At 38.3% G+C, this 20,465-nt stretch overlaps 1 protein-coding gene across 3 annotated transcripts in view; it reads right to left on the reverse strand.

Moving 5' to 3' along the window:
* The window catches only part of LOC137174707 (microtubule-associated protein futsch-like), a 48,167-nt gene extending 28,225 nt beyond the window's left edge, over window positions 1-19,942 (reverse strand). For 2 of the 3 annotated variants that reach the window (XM_067580161.1, XM_067580160.1), the window contains exon 1: window positions 19,081-19,942. In XM_067580161.1, coding sequence (XP_067436262.1) covers window positions 19,081-19,235 — 155 coding nt within the window. In that variant the 5' untranslated portion in view covers window positions 19,236-19,942. Of the gene's footprint in view, window positions 1-459; window positions 640-19,080 lie in introns of those variants that run through there. The other variant, XM_067580162.1, reaches the window with a different exon arrangement.
* Window positions 19,943-20,465: the final 523 nt, after the last annotated feature.

A 20,465-nucleotide genomic window follows, 5' to 3' on the forward strand; every position in this document is an offset into this window, starting at 1 on the left:
GGTGTCATTAACTGATTAGTATATATCAGATGTGCTGACATAAAGCAAGTAGGCCAACATGCTTGCAGCTACGAGTGTTTCTTTCCAAACAGAGTCATAGCCAAACCTCCGTTTAAGGTAGGCTCAAGCACCCCAAAAAGTAACTGTTTCCAGCTCACACAGTGTCACGTCAACGGGACACTTACCGACAATTACGGATGTTTACGTTTTCACCAACTTTCAAGGCACACATTATACACATTCAAGACGTTGTCCGACGGGTTTTTACATTTCTAACGTGTAAAACTGTGATAAAAAACGAGCTTAAACTAAAATGGCGTGCTCCTGGTAGCAAGTATGAACGTTAGCCTTTAACAGGGCTAAACAACAAACGGCCAGCGGTTGACAAACCGAGTACAGGTTCGGTAAATACCTAGGTTTGGTTCCGTGGTTTTTCTAAATAACGCTTCTGTTGCATACCTTTCGTTATTTGTGGTGTATCTTGCGGCTTTGGTTTGCTCAAACTTGTCTTCGACCTGTTAGTGAGCAGGAAATCACAGCAAGCTGAAAGTAATACTTCCGGCAAAGCGCGTCGAGACTTCAGAATAAAAGCTTCAAAAAATATATTAATTATTGTACAAATTTTAATTAAATGTTTTTAATTAAAGAGCTTTATTGTCATTCTCTCCAGCTAAATGAATTGCAGTTGAACATACAATCAGGTGTCAAGTCTTACTAACAATGAATTTATTGTCAATTAATCTGCAGATTAGTTTCTCAGTTTTTTACTATTTTTACTTATTAGTTTTTTACTCCATAAAATGTCAGAAAATTGTAGAAAAAATGCTTATCACAACTTCCTAAAGCCCAAGCTGACGTTTTAAAATGTCTTTCTAAAAATATATATTCTGTTTACAATGATATAAAACAAAGAACAGCAGACATTCTTCATATTTGAGAACCTGGAACAAGAGCATACTTGTCATTTTTGATTGAAAATATAAATTGATAATTGAAATATTATACCATTATCGAAACATTATTCGATAATATACTAGCCTAGAGCTCATGTTTTATTTGCTCTGACAGATGCATCTGGTCCCCTCCTGTTCAAACAGATAGATGAGAGCAGCACATCTGAATATTTTGCTCTTGCGTCATGCTCCAGCCCCTTTTTGAGTGAAAAAATTTGACTGGCAAAAAATTTGGCTGTGATTTGACTGGCAGTAAATCCAAATTGCAAATTTCTAATCTGAAGCACCAGATGGTTTGTTACACAGGACTGTCTGAGAAGTCGTCCATGAAAACTGTTTGGAAAAGGGTGGGCAGTTTCAAAAAAAATACTTGGCAAAACTTCATGCTGTGGTGGAAACTCATAATAAGGGTAAATAGAGCCAGAGGGTAAAATGAGCCACCCCCTTTATCTCGGTAACCATAAACAAAAGTATTCATGTGATCACAACTTAAGAAAGTACATTACTCAATCCATCTTGGACTCAAGCACATGGAGAGAGTGGTCAGCAAAACAGAGCGAAAAAAAAGATTTTTGTCATGTCAAGTGATTTCATCATGTTGCTAAAGTTATCAGTCTTGTATCTTAATTAAAAAAGATACATTTTGTATATTATTACATGTTAATTTAAGTCAATGTAACCTACAAAATAAGGTCATAAATTTAGCATAACTGTGGATCTGAGACACTGTGTGAAACAGTTTTGTCAAAATGGAGGTAAAACGTGCCAGTGATGTGGGGGCAAGATGAATCAATGGCTCAATTTACCCCCCAAAATTATTTTCTGATATTCTAAAGAGTAGAGATCCTGTTCGTGTTAATGTTTGATCACTGTTACAAGTGTTACAATGTTGATGAATAAATACCTAATTGTTGACTGATGTTAAGTTTAAGCCACACACAAACATGCTGTACATACAGACGGGTGGCAAATTAAAGGAAAAGCCGACATAAAGTGTCTTAGTAAGGTGTTGGGCCACCAGAACAGCATCAATACACCTTGGCATTGATTCTACAGTCTCTGAACTCTTCCAGAGGGATGAACACCATTCATTCAAAAGATATTCCCTCATTTGGTGTTTTGATGATGGTGGTGGAGAGCAATGTCTAATACGTAGGTTCAAAATCTCCCATAGGTGTTCAAATAGGTTGAGATCTGGTGACTGTGAAGGCCATAGAATATGATTCACATCATTTTCATACTCATCAAACCATTCAGTGACCCCTCGTGCCCTGTGAATTGGGGCATTGTCATTGAAATGGAAACATATACACTTATGTTATTGTCTTAAGATTATGTTACACTGCCTTATAGTCAAAAGCTCATTGTAAGACTTTATGATCTATGCTTCCCGTGTGAAAATGTTCCTAACAGGTACAATCAAAGGGGAGGTGTGGGACTCGGTCACTGTAACTTTAGAGGGAATGTCCAGGGAGGAAAGGCAGATAAGGATTTGGCCTTCAACTCTTAATTCTCAGCAGATACCGAAAGAAACTCCCTAGAGATACAGTGCATTAATTGAAAATAACTGTTAGGTTGATGAATATGGGATGATTGTGATGCATGTGGCTGTATATGCAAGTACCAACACTGAACTTCATTCAATATCTCTTCAGCCTAGCAAACTGGGAGATCTGGACTTGCAAATATGTATTCTGGATATTGCAATAAAACTCTGAAAGACAACGTGCTCTCTGTGAATTCATCTTAAATTTCCACTACAGTCATCCTGGAAGAAACAACTCCCATCAAGGTAGAAATGTTTGATCATAGGATAAAGGAGATCACTCACAACAACTTTGTATTGATTTGCAGTGACCCTTCCCTCTAAGGCGACAAGTGGACCCAAACCATGCCAGCAAAATGCCCCCCAAAGCATAACAGAGCCACCAGATCCCCTCACTGTAGGGGTCAAGCATTCACCCTTGGACCAGTTTTTCCTTTAATTTGTCACTTGTCTGTATACACAAAAGCACATTTACACACACATTCTTGTAGTGTTGTGCCATAGGACTAACTTTTTTTGATGGGTCATTGTTCTAAAACCATAATAATTAGATAACTTGATTTAATTTCCATGGGCACACAACAACCTGAGGTATATATAGTAACTATTATTTGAAACAAATACACTTTCATTTTGCAGTAAAATCATCAAATGTAAAAAGTGGCCCATGTCAACCCCGTTCTCCCCTACAATACATATATATTCTTCTACTCTATTGCCTTATTGTCTCACATAGCCTTTGTATGAATTGAATATTATGTAACCACTTGTTACTGCCAGATGAGAGTGCAACCTGATGCTTCCCATGTCATGTACACCCAGTTGGTTCAGAGCAGGACATAAAATAAATAACCTGTCAAACATAAGTAAATAGTGGCTACTCACATAGCCACTACCCAAATTTGTCTGTGACCAATAACAAAGTGGGAAGGCACCATGACAACACTAAAGACCAATAAAATTGACGGGGAGGGTCAAGGGATGTATTGTATATATGACACTGTACTGTCAGTCATTTTTCAGTTGCTCTGCGCAGAATAACTTAGGTCTTTTCCACATTGTTAATTCAATAAAGACCTCATATTGAAGACTTTACCTCTGATAATTTATTTCCACTACAATGCCAATGCCACTTAAATAGTTGAAGATGTTTGAAGATACAGTTAGACACAGACATGATTTCTGTTTATTTAATCCCTATAAGATATGTGATATAGCACTTTACCATTTCTCTAAGAGCAATTGCAAGGCTGGTGGAGAGATGGACCAATGGTGGAACAATGACCAGGGCTGTGGATTTTGGATTATTAAAGTATTTAATTCTGGTGTCCTTGTGATACTCCATGGACCTACAAACAGTCCTCTACAGTGTCATGCTCAATAGACCAATACTCAAAAACACAGTTTATGGCTTATCTGATCTTTGTAAGAATGAAATTTGCTCTTGTTTCTGTTAGAGCTCATACACCCATCTTTACACAAATCCTTTTAAGACATCCAAATCCTTTTTTTAACCAAACAACAGAAAAAAATCTGATAGAGGAGTAAGATTTATGCCTCTCTATAAAGAAAAGCACTGCTCCTGAACCTGTGTCCATATTTTTCATTTTTATGAATGCCCATTTAGGTTGTACACCACTACCTTCATGGCCACTAGATGGAGGCAGCACAGCATATTTGCATGAGATGTATTTGATAACCGTATAGATTGCTGATTCAGTCTTTGCACAAAAATACATTTGTACACTTATGACAATATGTGTTAAGCTGTGTATGTGTGTGTCCAGTCTGAGGTTTGTGAGCGGCAGTCGTGACAGCAAGGCCCAGACAACAGGTGTGGAAGACCATGGTTAGGGGAACAGCCTGGACCTTTTACCCTCTCCCTGGAGATATTATATCATAAAATGTTTTGTTGAATGCAGTTGGTTTTCTTGTATATTTTGTACTATTGACCAAATTTCTTTGTTGGCTTTAATTGAGCAGTTGCTGGTATGATTAATATTTAGTTTAGATTTAACTTTATTGTCATTGCACAAGTACTGAAACAACAAAATGCAGTTTAGCATCTAACCAGAAGTGCAAAGAAGCAATAACAGATTGACAGATCAATTTTTTGTTTTGTTTATGATGATGGTTATAATTTAGTATGTTGAAGATTAACACAATTCTTTTATTCTGAAAGAAACGCAACATAATTGTTGTTCCTGTTAATGTTTTGTGACTGTATTAATTTCTGTGAGGTATGAGATCATTGTCTTAAGTCATGTTTTTAGACCCTAACATCATAATCATCATATATGTCATTAAAAACGGACGTCATCACTGTAAGTTTGTAATGTACAACCTATATGGGGTAATATTTGTCAAGTTAAGGAAATGGAAATGAAGTATCCTTCAGTAATGAATAGAAATGACCAAGCTCATTTAATTTAGCATCAAATTCAATGAACCAAAAACAAAAATGCAGAAGAACAGGGGTCTTTTATCACTATTCTACCACATAGAAGCACTTTTCTCAAATAAATTTAGTTAATATATTGCTAATATATAATTCCCATAAGTGACGACCGGTCTATTTCCCTTACTCACCATTGCATTACACATGCTGATGTGGAGGAGGTTGGTTAGAATATAACAGAGAAGTTAGAAGTTAGAATAAATATTCAGAATTGACGGAGTTGGAGAGAAGAGTGCCGGGAGGAGTTTGTTGTGTTGAAGTACAGAAAGCGTAACTTAGTGTTATCTAAAAGATTTTCAAAATAATGGCTGAATATTTAGCTGATTTCAACAACAACTCAGCTCACGTGAGATTTCAGAATAAGACTTCTCCTTGAGCAAGACTTGGTTAAACACAATAACAAACAGAATGGACCAAGCAAAAGGTTTTATTTCTCTGTATGGTCCTTTCCATAATTTTGTCAGACACTTATAATAACAATCTGAGCCTGTCAGTAGCAAAAACAAGCACTTTTAGTGGACGTACATTGACAGGGCACTATTGCCCCGTCGGTTGACATTGCAGCCTGTTTAGCGGCTGCTGGCTGCAGCGCTCTCACTCAGTACTGGACCAATTTAAAAATTGTTGTCCCAATTAGTCACTTAGACAGAAAAAGATGGGAATATAGGGTCCAGGTCGAAAAATACCTAACTTTCCCTTTAATCAATCACATTCCGGAACTCTTCTGGATTCAGATCAGATTTATACTCACCGCAAGACTATGAGCTTGAAGCCTTGATAATGAATGGCTATTGACTGTATAGACTGTTGAATCAACAATTTATCAAAAGGTGACGATGAATAGTTTAATTAAAGGATCATTCCTATTGGGTATTGCACCAAATTACTAATATATCCCTTTTATCCCCTCCCCCGGACCACAGGGCTTAACGCCTGACCACGACACGACAGCTGACTGGCATCCCTCTGGCTGTGTGTGTTTGTGTGTGCCAAAAGAGGCTCGGTTTTATTTTCGGCTGTCATCGCAACCCTGTCAGAGAACCCAGTCTCATGGTGGTGAGCTCACCATTACACACACACCCCATATCCCCATGAGGACTACTGGTCCCAACAAGGTTGGTGTTTATATCGGAAAAGGAGCCAAAGAATTAACAAAAGCACGCACACATATTTATGGAGACACGAGGGTAGATTTAGACATAAAAAGGCCTTTGTGACGAAACTGTTTTGTTTGTAAATTTGATTTAATTCAACACAGACACACGTTTGCACTACACACACTCCTTCAACCATCTAAGACATCTTGAAATAGCATCATTACTATAATTTCCTGTGTGACAACTACAATTACAAGCCGAAGTTCAAATCATATTTCCTCATGTCGACTGAAAACAAGATCCTTTTCTAAACAAACTAATGTGCCCCAACTCTTCAGGGCCAAGGAATATGTCACCCAGTGCAATGGTGTGGCTCTTTGACATGTTTTTAAAGCGGATATATCATGCTTTTTATTGATTTTCTGTTATTTATATATGATTATGATGCTGGATATCTATGTTAAACATGGTCAAAGTTCCAAAAGTTCAGCTTAATGTATGTAGAAATGCTCCCTACCAGTCAAAAGCCAGGGCTGCAACCTGTTCTGAACACTTCATTTGCAATGTTTTTTTTCTAGCTTGCGCGAGGGCATGAACAAAAAGCATGTGCTGCCCATGGATGTATTATAAGGGCTGGATACTGGACCAAAAATGGAGCCCATTTAGTACGATAGGAATTACTTGGCTGACACATACGCCAAAAAAAGTTTCTAGCTTCTGGGTTTGCTTCCATGTTGTGTTTTTAGACTGCTTTTGTTGGCTCGAGGAAATGTTTACAAATATAAAACCTCCATGGATCAAAAATTCGTAATGGAAAGAGTCATGATTGACATTGTTTGCAGTTTGATATGTCCTGTCAACAGTTTTACAGACGTCTCTTTTACAATGGTGGCCTATAGGGAAAATGCTTTTTTTTTGCTGCAGTACCACCAGTGACCACTGGGAATAATTGGCTGCAAGGCTGAGCAGCAACACCCTATCCAGCTCTTGTAATACATCTATGATGCAGCCTCAGCTCATTGTGCATGTCCATAAACGGCTGTCTGTTCAGTAGTCTTTGTGGCTAAGGTTGTTGCTAAGGTTTTTCCATGTGTTCATGTTTTCCACTCTCATATTTCGGATCGGATACCAGCCCGAACACTTAAGGATGTATTTGAGAAGGTGACATTTCGAGTAATGAACGAGAGAAAGTAGTGAAATCCTACTACTATAGTTTATTTCATGGTTTGTTGATGTAGCCTCCAGAGTTGGCAGAAGTCTCCCGAGGGGCAGCTTCTGGAAGCTGCCAATCAGAACAGAGTGGACTCATCAGGAGGGGGGTCTTAAAGAGACAGGACTTAAAACAGCCTGTTTCAGACAGAGGCTGAACTGAGGGGCGGCATAAAGGGCGTGTATAAGATAAATATAGAGTTTTTTGAATTGTAAATCATACAAAGATATTTCAGTAGAGCCCAAGAATATAAATATAGACCTGGGAATGTATATAATACATCCCTGTTAATAGTTTTTGGACAATGGTGGAGGTCTACAGGTCTATGGCGTTGGATACACACACAATACTTGTAAATAGATCAATTCATTGTTGGTTTGGCTCTGCAGATAAGATTTGTTGACAATAAGAAAAATATAGAAAATCACCAGTTATATCCTTTAAAGAGCAGCCCACAGCAGCTTCCCTAAGACATCTCTTCAGGATAAACTGGTACTATTATAACATGCATTAAACTTTCTTTCTTCCCTCCACATGAACATACACACATTTATCTGTGTCGCCACATGCATCTATAGCATCTACCTCTCCTGCCCAATAACACAGGGTCAGATCCTCTCTAATGATCTCAACAATTCTGGCTGGAGGTAACCTGACCCCAGATCAGTGACGACGGACGGTGACTGCCCCCAGGATTGAATGTGAAATCTGCCAAAAGGGAATGCGAAATCTCAAATTACTATCTGTCTTCAACTTGGATGGATATTTCTAGAAAGAATAAATGGCTCCTATTTCCTTGTCTAGGCAAAAGTGAAAATTTGGGCAGGGAAGATCACTGAGGAATGTTTTCCCTCCAGACATGACAAGGTACCGCTGAGCAAGGCACTTATATTTAGCGTGCAGACGTGAGAGTGGTATCGATCTTCTCATCTAACTTTCAGCAAGAAAACAAACACGTGTGTTTCCCAAAATGTCACACTATTCTTGAAGGATTTAACTGAACAGGTGTCAGTTTGTACTGCAGTAATGGGCAAAAGTTTGAGGCATTTTAGATGTTTAGATTCTTGTCCGTTCAGCAATACCATCAGGGAGGCATCTGATCAATTCCAATTTTATTCTGCAGCATGAGAGTGACCCCAAACATACAGTCAGAGTCATAAAAAACTACCTACAGCAACAAGAAGAACAAGGAGTCCTGCAATGGATGGTATGGCCCCCACAGAGCCCTGATCTCAACATCAACTCTTGCATGAAGAGACAGAAGTAACTGAGATGCCGAAATCCACAGAAGAACTGTGGCTAATTCTCCAAGATGCAGGAACAACCAACCCTGCTAAGTACCTTGAAAAACTGTGTGCAGGTGTACCAAGGCCTCTGTTTTAAAGGCAAAGCTGCTCACACCAAATATTGATTTCATTTAGGTTTCTTCTGTTTAATGAACTTTAATGAAGCTAATTGATAGTAAAAAATATTCATGGCATTATTTTTGAAAGCATCCTCACTTTACTTTTAGTACCTAACACTTTTGCACTTAAATGTAAGATAAAACTTGTTTCCCCTCATGGGATTACTACAGTTATCTATCTATTGACGCTGTGCAGATATTTTTGTAGTCATTATAAGCTGCCGGACTGTGAAAACCCTAATTGTCACCCCTTTTATCTGGTCAATCTCACCCAACATGCCCTCCCAGTCTCTAATGCCTAACAGGTCATGTGACATGGGTGTGTGGTTACCTCAGTGAGTCCTGGGAGTCCCCGTACCGTCAGCGACGCACCCAGCGACAGACAGATGGGTTTAAATCATCGTGCAGTGGGGACACAGAGTGCACACAGTAACTTACACCAGGCAAACCTTGCTGCTACACATGTCAGAGTTATAAATCTCTCTGCAGCGCTGGCGGTTTAATACACTTTGATGTTTTTGACGATGATTGATGATTCGAGGGAGGCGGATGAAGAGTCTAACATGTTGAAATGACATTTTTCCTAAAGTTTCACAGAAAATTTGAACTTTTTGTTTTATAATTTTTCTTTCTTACATAATGTTTTGCCCCCCTCCCCCCTTCAGTTTATATCCATTATTTTTATATTGTTATTCTGTTATTATTCTGTTAACATGTAAATGTTGTACTTTGTCAATTATCTGGTAGTATCTTTAGTTTGTCTATATGTGTTTTTGGGTTTATTTATTTATGATATAGATATATATTTATACTTTATATATCAATAAAAAGTTGATCACAAAAAAAAATAAATTATGTTTGTATGTTTGTATTTTTAACCTCTGCAAGTAAACCCGATCTCATATCCTTAAAAGACTAAATGGATAGGAAAGTATGTTCTGAAAAAAGAAAAAACTAAACCAAAATATCTTTTTTAATATGTGTGGAAAAGAAAAGAAAAGAAGTTTGGAGGTAACATGAAAATTTAGAAACGTACAGAGCGTTTCTTTTTATTTTCATTAATTTGTGCACAGTTCTACATACTGTGTCTGCTGTGTATGTGTGTCTCTGTGTGTGTGTGTGTGTGGATTCTGCGAGAGCCACTGCCATCCTCTGAGGAGCAGTTAGCAGAGGGTCTAATGAGCGCTGATGAAAATAAATCAACGCTGGCTCAAACAGAGAGTTGCAATCACTCAGCACCACAAGATCTCCTGGTAAATGGTGCACACACACACACATACAAACACACACACACAGTCACACAAGTCTTTACAGTGCAAAATAGTTTATTTGTCCTTGGACTGTGTGTGCGGAGATGTAATGAAGTATTTATAGTGGTGGCATCGACGTATCACAATTTCGTGTATGGTTCAGTGCACTCCAGTATGCGCATGTGGTGTGTTGGTGATAAATACTTAACATTTATTACATAGAGCTGTTTTTAAGTCTTTTGGGGCAAGTTCAAGTCAAGCGTTGAGGCAATCGAGAAAGGTCAAAGACAAGTCCAAAGAGGTCTCACAACAGTCGAGTGTCAAGGCCTCTGTGATTTACTGTAAGTAACATTCAAAAATGTTCGCACAACTAAAGCCAAAAATACATAAAATGTTGTGTGTTGGTCATGATATGTAAAGTACTACTTCTCCTAAATAACTTATACATATACATATATTTTTCTAAGAACAATATTCAATACCTATCATTACCTATATATATACAGACGGGTGACATATTAATGGAAAAACCAACATACAGTGTCTTAGTAAGGTGTTGGGCCACCACTTGCTGCTAGAACAGCTTCAATGCACCTTGGTGTTGATTCTACAGTCTTTGAACTCTACTGGAGGGATGAACACCATCCTCCAAAAGATATTCCCTCGTTTGGTGTTTTGATGATGGTGGTGCTGTCTAACACATCGGTCCAAATCTCCCATAGGTGTTCGACTGGGTTGACATCTTGTGACTGTGAAGGCCATAGCATATGATTTATATCATTTTCATACTCATCAAACCATTCAGTGACCTCTTGTACCCTGTGGATGGAGGCATTGTCATCCCGGAGGAGACCACTCCCATCAAGATGAAAATGGAATAAAGGTGATCAATCAGAACAACTTTTATTGATTTACAGTGACCCTTCCCTCTAAGGGCACAAGTGGACCCAAACTATGCCAGCAAAATGCCCCCCACATCATAACAGAGCCACCAGATCTCCTCACTGTAGGGTTCAAGCATTCAGACCTGTACCGGTTATTCCTTTAATTTATCACTTGTCTGTATAAATTATGATATCACATTATTATATAACAAAAAATTAGATATTCTATCAAACCTCTACTTGAAAAAGACCTTACACTTTGATATATAATATAGCTAGAAATACTATACTTATCTTTACTGCCTTTCTTACTATCTTACATATTGTCATTGCCATATTGGCATTAAAAAATATGTTTTTATCCCAAAAACATACAGAAAAGCTATTATACATTTTAAGCCCTGAGTAGTGTCTGCAGGCTTCCTTTGCAGTGCAGTCTGTATGTAGGACTGCCTTTTTCACCAACCTAACATTGCTAAAATCAGGCACGCCCTGTCTCAAAAAGATGCAGAAAACTAGTCAACACATTTATTACTTCTAGGCTGGATTATTGCAATTCCTTATTATCAGGCAGCCGTAACAAGTCTCTAAAGACTCTCCAGCTGGACCAGAATGCAGCTGCACGTGTACTGACAAGAACTAGGAAAAGAGATCACATTTCTCCCATTTTAGCTTCGCTGCATTGGCTTCCTGTAAAATCCAGAATAGAATTTAAAATCCTTCTCCTCACTTACAAAGCCCTTAACGGTTAGGCACCATCATATCTTAAAGAGCTCATAGTACCCTATTACCCACTAGAACACTGCGCTCCAAGACTGCAGGCATACTTGTGGTTCCAGTCTCCAAAAGTAGAACAGGAAGCAGAGCCTTCAACTATCAGGCTCCTCTCCTGTGGAACCATCTTCCAGATTCGGTCCAGGGGGGCAGACACACTCTTTACGTTTAAGAGTAGGCTTAAAACTTTCCTTTTTGATAAAGATTATAGTTAGGGCCTTGGACCAGCCCTTAGTTATGCTGCTATAGGCCTAGACTGCCACTGCTACGGGACTTCCCATGATGCACTGAGCTCCTCTCTCCTCCTCCACCTCTTTATCTGTATGCATTCATGTACCATTAATGCATGTTACTAACTTGGCTTCTTCCCCGGAGTTTTTGTGCTTTCTCGTCTCACAGGTTCATATGGATCATGGTCATGGACCCCCTAGTTACGGACGGTGGGCTTCTGAGGACCTGCTTGACGACCATGCCTGCTATTATTGTTATGAGTCATATTTCTATTATTATTTTCATTATTGTTGTTATTAAGCCTCTCTGTGTCTCTCTCTCGCCCTCCCTCCTCCCTTTCTCTCTCAACCCAACCAGATTGCTGCCCACCTAGAACCCGGTTCTGCTTGAGGTTTCTGCCTTGCCACTGTCCCCAAGTGCTTCCTCATGGGGGAATGTTAGGTCTCTGTAAAATAAAGAGTACGGCCTAGAGATAACTTCTGTTGTGATTTGGTGCTATATAAATAAAATTGAATAGAATGGAACTACTGCAAATAAAGCCAGAAAGAAGAAGAAAAACAAGCTATTTGGATAGCCACTTGGACAGTTACTGGAAACACTAAGTGTGAGCTCAGGGTCAGACTGACGTCAGTTTGAAATCTCTCATGTATAATCTTTATATTTTCTCTCCGACTTCACAGGGAGCTTGAACAGGATGGGACAGCAGAAAATTATACTGCATCATGTGGCACGAGCATAGTGTGAATGTGTGTGTGTGTGTGTCTAGTTCGAGTTACATCATCAGCTGAGGAAAGTTTTCATCACCATCGAAGAACAGTATGTGTCATCCTGTCTTATACATTTGACACCATAACAAGTGATACGGTAAGATAGCTTCAGGGATTTTACTATTTTAGGAGACTAAAAAAATATAAACCGAGCCAAAGAGAGTAAAACAGAGATTAGAGGGATATATCAAGATTTATTTCATATTTTAATATGAAATAAATCAGATCATAAGAAAAAATACAATCAATTTAAAAGTATAAATGTATGTTTTATGATTTGAACCTGTGAAAATAACCTCTAAACTTGCTTCATGCTTACTCGTTTTAGGAATGGATCCTTTTTAAAGGCACAATCCATAATCTAAATGTAAACACAACAGTAGTTTATCCTTTTCTCTCACTCTCTAGCATCTCCATCGTCTTCCTTTTATTCTCATACACATGCAATGTTAAAATCATGTCAGTGAGTCGTGGCTGTGTACGGTGATGTCCTGTCCACAGTTATCACAGTTGATAACTGTTTCTGTGCCTGGACTGGCTGGTTGACCCAGAAACTCTTTTCACAACTGGATGAACTAATTGAGTCCAACACAAAGTGACCTGATCACCACACTACACCAAGGCTAACAGTGCCAAGTTGATATCTTTGCATGGGTTTAGAATCTAAGGGAGGGAGTTCTTGATAAAAATGATCAGTTTCTTTCTGAACTTAATTTTACAACCTCATGTTTGTCAAAATGATGACCAGTAAACTCATCAACTGATCTCAAAACAGACAAAAACATATCTCTGGATCTCAGCTGTGATACCAGCAAGACTGGATGAAGACTGCGTGGAACGTTGTGTTAAAGTGTTAATGGTCAACAGGTGGGAGAGAGCACAGCGGGAGGACAACAGGACGCTGAAAGACAAGGGTGTAAACTTAAGTACGTCCAGTACGTTTGACAAAGAGACAGTAAGAGAGAGATGGACGGAAGCAATGAAAAGAATGTAAGATATGGTGAAAAAGGAAACAAAATGTAGGAAATGCAGCAGCTGCACTTTTAAATCCACCTGTTCTCTCTTTGTAACACGCACACAGTGACAATGACACCCATTGCATTCCTAAAACTGAAACCTTCCCAAATATTTATGAGGTGTTTGGTCATATGGTGAGTGTGTAGGCTAAATGTGTGTGCGACTGAGACAACGGTGTTACAGAGGCCACAATACAAGGTCTGTGTGTTTTTGAGCTTTTTGTTGCATCAATGTGTTCTTTTCAAAGTTTTATTTCAGTTCAGGTTGCAGCTGAGCTCGACTTGATCTTGACTTTCCTGATTGAAACTCAGTCTTTTACTGCTGCAAAACCAGCCTTAACACTCATATCCACTAAAGTGAAAAACAGGGGCCGGGGAGAGCAGCACGTGAGCTAACGGCAGACACATAGACTGTAAAAAGTATGGATGTAGCCACTGTGACGTCACCCATTGGTTTCTGAAGAGCGATTTTGAAGCTCAAAGTGGGCGGCTCAGGCCGTCGCCATCTTGGCAGTGCCTGACACTGCCTAACTCCCAGTTAATCCAAAATGGGCAAAGAGGTGGAGCTGAGGCGAGACAAATGAAGCCTGGTTGCTGAAACAAGCCACCTAGCAGCTAGCGACTTGTCACTCAAAGCAGCCACGTCCTTAATTATGTATAACTTTATGGCTTAGTAAAATTTAAACGGGTGAGTTATAAAAAAGTTCAACCCCCATACTGTTGTCATGAAAGGGGATATTAGCTATAGAGCAAAACCGTTTTTTGTACTAGATTGTAAACATGTTTATTTGTGCTGTAAAGTTTGGCATTTTAACATGGGGGCCTATGGGGATTGACTCGCTTTTGGAGCCAAATGTCTGTTTGAGGAACTGCAGTTTTGCCAGTTTTTGGCACTTCTGCATTGGTTTCATTTTTCAGCTCTGGACGTTGCCACTTGGGCAGACATCAAAGCTACTATAAGTCTTCAAATCTATTTACGGAGCAATCATTTCCAAAATGATTACCAGAACACTTAGTAAATGACCCAAATTTAGCGATTGAGACCATAATGACTTGTTGAAATAAATAATTGGGGAGTCTATTGGAGCCAGCATCTAGCGTCCATCAGTGGCATTGCATTTTGCAATTCAAGCTGTTGTACTTGCCACTAGGTTGGCGTCCTAGGTGACCACATAGCTCGCCTGTGCCTACAAGCGATCCTGCACATAACTAGCTGTTGGCTAGGTGTGACCGCCACAGTAGTGTATCTACTGACACTATCTCAAAATGACTTCATAAGTGCAACCTTTGCCACCAATGCATGCACATGCATCTGTGTGTGTGTGTGTGTGTGTGTGTGTGTGTAATGGAGAGGTGATGACCCGGGATCCAAATGAAAGACTCAAATATAGACGACAGCCTGTCACACAGTTATAAATCAGAGAGTGCTAAGAAGGAATAGAAACACCTCAAAACCCTGTATGTGTGTGTTGGTGTGTGTGTGTATGTGTGCACATGTGGCTGTAAATCAGGCTTTATATAAAGTGTGATACAAGCATCAGATGACAGAGCTGTTATAAACCTGAAAATATAGACCAGGAGGACACAGATGTAAATCAAATTTACTTATGTGTACAGACACACACACACACACACACACACACACACACACACACACACACACACACACACACACACACACACACATGCATAAACACTCCTAAATCCATCTGTCTAAATCCTCAGCAACAGAGAGCTCAGAGCAAAGCCTTGCTTCAGACCGAAGCTATTTCACACCTTACGTAAAAACATCTCTCCTTCCCGCAGACACACATACACACACACGCACACACACACACACACTCTTACTCTTATCTTTTCTTCTATCCATCTTTGCCATCTCTGTTTACTGCTTGAATCTTGTACCCACCCTTGTTTTTTTCTATTCCCTTTCCTCAACTTTAGCTCATGTAACATTCACTCACACACCGGGGAGTATCTTCTGGTATTTAGTTCCCTTTTTACTATCATACCATCAGAGACCAGCCAAACCCATAATGGCCTCGAGGCAAGCGATTGTAACACACACATACACAAGCACACACACACACACGCACACAAAAACAGAGCAATAAATGCCTCTCGAGTGGCTCCGATATCTGAGGAAAGGTTTTTTTAAATTAATGCTTCTGCTGTTAGTATTTTGTAACTGTGTGAAACTGAAAAAGAGGGGTTGAAGTTAGGTTTATTAAAAATCAAACAAACATAACAGATATAAAGTGATGGAGAGTAGTAATACTGGTGCTTTTTTTAAAGGTAGTTGGCAAGTTGAATTCTTGAATGACAGTTAAATACCAACAATTTTAAATTAATAATTCATATGTTGTTCTGCTTTCTGATTGTTGGAAAGTCACTGAATGTGTTTTGGAGAAGAGATTATGAGATTAACTGTATTTGTTCTTGGTTTCCTCCATTTTTTGTAAATTTTCATTTTGCATTTATTCAAAATATAATTTAAAAGCAAAAAAAATGTAGAAAACCTTCTTTGGACACTAAGTTTAAATTACTCTCCAAAGTCTGTGGTGAATACATTACTGTATGCAAGAACGAATGAACGAATAAATATATGAATTGATAAATCAATGAGTGAATGATTGGGTTTTCTTGTTTATTCATAACAAATGATGAATTAATGCCTGTATGTAGCAGTGACTGCAAGTGGAGGATGAATGAATGAATGAAAAACAGATGAATTAATCTCTAGAGTTTACTCTGAACTGAGTAAACTAAAATAAAATGCACGAAAGCAGCACATGCGGATAAATGAGACTGATGGCAAAGTTAAGCCAACTGAGGACTGATTTGACCTGAAGAGTAAAGGTCAGACTATAAAAAGCTGTCATGGTGACAATGAAGTTGTCACAAGGTTTTAAAATTTTTGGCTCTGGTGACAATTGACAAACTGTCCTGGATTTCTGTTAGAAAACTTAACTTAACCTATTCAGTTATTGCCAAAATATTGGACTGTTATCTGTCAATGGACTTTTGAGCTTTGCTTTCTAATTGCAAACTAAATCCTGAATTATTCACTCTAGCCAAGTCTTACACTCATCTCTAACCAAAAGCACTTAATTGGTAGAATTTGTTTACCACTGTGTACAGCCAATGTTTGTGAGGTTGAATTCAGGGCATAAAAATCCCAATTTCTAAACAAGACTGATTGAATAACTTGAAGAAAACATCTCTTTGGGGTTTCTTTTTTTCTAATTTGACATTAATGTCCAAGAAAATATGCAATTACAGCTACAGTTTGTATTCCTTGGTCCATTATTTAACTATTTAAATTTTAGTTTGTTTGTGTTTATAATATCCAATCACAAATTCAAGTTTTTGTAATAAAGCCTAGCATGACTGATCGGTCTGGGCTCTTAAAATTCTCTGTTTATACCACTTGAAGAAGTAGCTGAAAATAATAATCTACTCTTGTGCTTTTGGTCCTTTGCTGTACTTGGTTTGGATCACATACAACTGGAGCAGTTGTTTCGTTTCTGGTGTAAAACCCATTCAAATGCAAAGCTAAAGCTTAAAACACTTGAATACATTTCTTGAAACCTGTTTTCATCATGTTCTGCTCTGCGGCTGAAACTGACCAACACGTTTGGTGATACTTTGTGTCTGGGCAGTATGTGTGACATGCATAGCAGATGAAAACTTTTAAAGCCTTGGATTTAGACAGATGAGACGCCCGCGTATACATGCATAACTGAGTCACATACAGTTGTCCTCTTGTTTTAGCTATAAGGTCAGCTGGGGTAGCCAGGGTAATACCAGATGACTATTTCACACTTGCTAATTGCTTCATAAGCACACATGGCCATAGAAGAATGAGGGCGCTTCAAACCCACTGTGTCTAAAAGTCAACATATTACCCAACATGGCTGAGACTGTTTGATCCTGTTACTAACGCCACACAAATGTGATGGAGGTTGAATCACTTGGGATACTTTCTGAAGCCCAATAACACCTGTCTTTTTTTCCCAATTGATAGAAAATGTATTCACAATGTATTTTTGTGGTGCATTTCCTTCTCAAGTGGGATGGAAATAACCAGCCTGAATCAAGGAATTTGAAAATTTGTAATATTTGAATGAGGTGTAAAAGTTTGAAGTCATACCTAAATAAACATGATTCTTTGCCTTTTAGCGTAACTCTACAACATCACTAACAATTATATGACGACTGATGCAACAATAAAAGACAAAAGTCACTAAATTAAAATGTAATTCCCTTCATCCTTCCCATCAAACTGCCTTTCTCTACCCTAAAAACATACTGGTTTACGAACCTACACAAGTAAAATTATCTCTGAAAGATAGAGACAGAAGATGCTTGGCTAACATTTGTATGCTAGCTAGCTAATTCACCAAACTCTTTTTTGTTTTAGTAAATTTAGCATAACTACCATTTAGTTATTTTCAGGCCTGAATTGGCACTTTGTCATGTTTCTGGTGTTTTCTTATAGAGAATAAACATTTAACTAAAGATGTGTCATTATAAAGAGCAGGAGAAGCTAAAAATGTTAGCTAATGTAGAGGTAGAATTTACAACCATAACTGTTCAGTTCAGTTCAAAGATTTGTTGTCACAACTACATAATTTTGCTTTTTATCACTTTTTAACCCCATTATTCAACTAGCTGCACTTCAGTACTACAGCAGCAAGTGAACACATCAACGTTAATACCGCCATATTCTTCAGCGCTGATTCTGTCAGTTCAGTAGTATTTTCTGTTGTGGGTTCAAGCTAATGTAACATTGAGTTAAGTACAAAACTAGGCCTATACAAGCACTGTTTTAAGGTTAATAGCTCAGGAGCTTTTTGTGGCTTTCACACTCTTTTGATAAGCTAGCAATTATTAGACAGCTAGCATAACCTGGCTGTCTTCATTAGGTTGTTTTGGCTATTATGTATGATAAACTCATCTCTTTGTAGAAAAGAATGGGATTGTGAATGTTTTCACATTTTTTTTCAAATATTACATGCAGTTTAATATATTATAAGCAATGGTTTATTTTATTTATTCATTTTTAATTTATCTTTTACAAGGAATGCACTTTTATCAATATCACTGTAAATATGTTAGCTAGATGTTAGATTAGCCATGAAAAGCTCAACTGTTGACTGTAACTATAGTTTAAGATGTTCACTTTGACCCTGTGCTGTAATGTTACCAGATTTTATGTCAGTTGCATTGCCACCTTTTTGAATTGCTCCACAAAATCTGTGAAAGCAAGGTGATGAGATACAAGCTAGGTTAAGATAAAATCTAGCTTTCTAAATCCTGAACTTTCTCTACAGCAGTTCTGTTTTTTTCTTTACTTACAATAATGGTCATACATCTCCTGCTGGACTTGAATGTGAGTGAAGACATATGTAGAACAAAGTGACAAATTTTGCACAAACTTGGTATTGCTCTCTTTTACACAGAAAAAAAAACATATCTGTTCTCACCGGCGTGCAGGGTCGATGGCGTTGCTGCTGTGCAAGATCTGGTTGGTAGTTTTGCCAGTGGTCGAGTTATGGTTGTTGATCTTTGACGCCTTTTGGTGACCAACATCCGCTGAGCTCTGCTGCTGGGAACCGCTGGCCTTCTTTCCTTCCAGCATGGCCAAACACACACATACACATATATGTGCCCAAACACACACTCACAAGTAAACCCTTCTGTAACGCTTCTAATATACTTCTTTTTCACTAACCACACATATGCATACACGTTCACAAAGGCCGCCTTTTGATGCAGATTTTTGGGCGAGAAGCACACTTCCAGATATGAGGTTAAATCCCAAAAACATGAAAAAGAGGACCTTTCTCTTTCTATTTAGTTTGAATTATTTCCATATATACAAAAAAAATTTGTTCAATTTCTTTATAAAAAGTTTAATCCAGAAGAAAGAATTCCTGAACGCAGCTTACAAATCCTCACATAGTTCCACAATATTAAGGCAACTTATCCGCTTTCACAGGGTGCTTGCAAAGATCATCACCAACCACCTTTAATACTGGATAAAAAGTTAAAAAAACAAATAAACCAATGCAAAAAAAGGGTCAGTAAATCTTCTTAGCTCCCCAAAAGTCCACCAATATTTGTATATTCCAAAATTTCAGGTATTCCAGACCTCAAGCATTTTGGATTTCTGAGGGCTTAAGCCATTAGTGGCTCAGAGGGATTTGAGCTGCGAGAGACTGAAAAGCGAATCAGGAGGAACGCTGCTCTGCTCTACGCTCGTCCCACTGAGCCAGCAGCTGGAGGAAGAGAGAGAGAGACGAAAGAGAGAGAGAGAGAGAGAGAGACGGGGATATAAGTTGTACTAAAAAAAAAAGGGTCACAATCCTTCACTTACTACCGAGTTTTACCAGCGTTATTTCCCTAGAATACATCTGTTATTAATCAAACTGTATTGTGACCATTTTTAATCATACAAGTGTGGTTGAAACATCAGCTGTACAATCAAATAACTGGAATAACAGTGTGCTGTCATCTTCTCTTCAATACAGCTCACTAATCACAACAGAACATCAGTATTGAGGTTCCTGCAAGGTTTAGGATCACCTAGTTACGCTCCTTGACACGTGGATGATATTATTGGTAAGACTCTTCTGTAGTCGCATTAAGACATTTATTTATTTTTTGAAAGTGTAAAACATTTTAATATTTTTGGCTCCTGTTCTTACCTTACAGTATCTCTATTTCAATAAGAGAAGAAATAATAATTTAACAATGGATTAAATAAATTGTATTTTGATAGTAGCAACCAAACAGAGGCCAAACTTCATATAAATGAAATGTATTTGGTCTGTGTGCGTTTTTTGTTGGTTCAGTTGCTTCTGACAAC

This window comes from Thunnus thynnus, chromosome 22, assembly GCF_963924715.1.
Source record: "Thunnus thynnus chromosome 22, fThuThy2.1, whole genome shotgun sequence".
Lineage (NCBI taxonomy): Eukaryota > Metazoa > Chordata > Actinopteri > Scombriformes > Scombridae > Thunnus > Thunnus thynnus.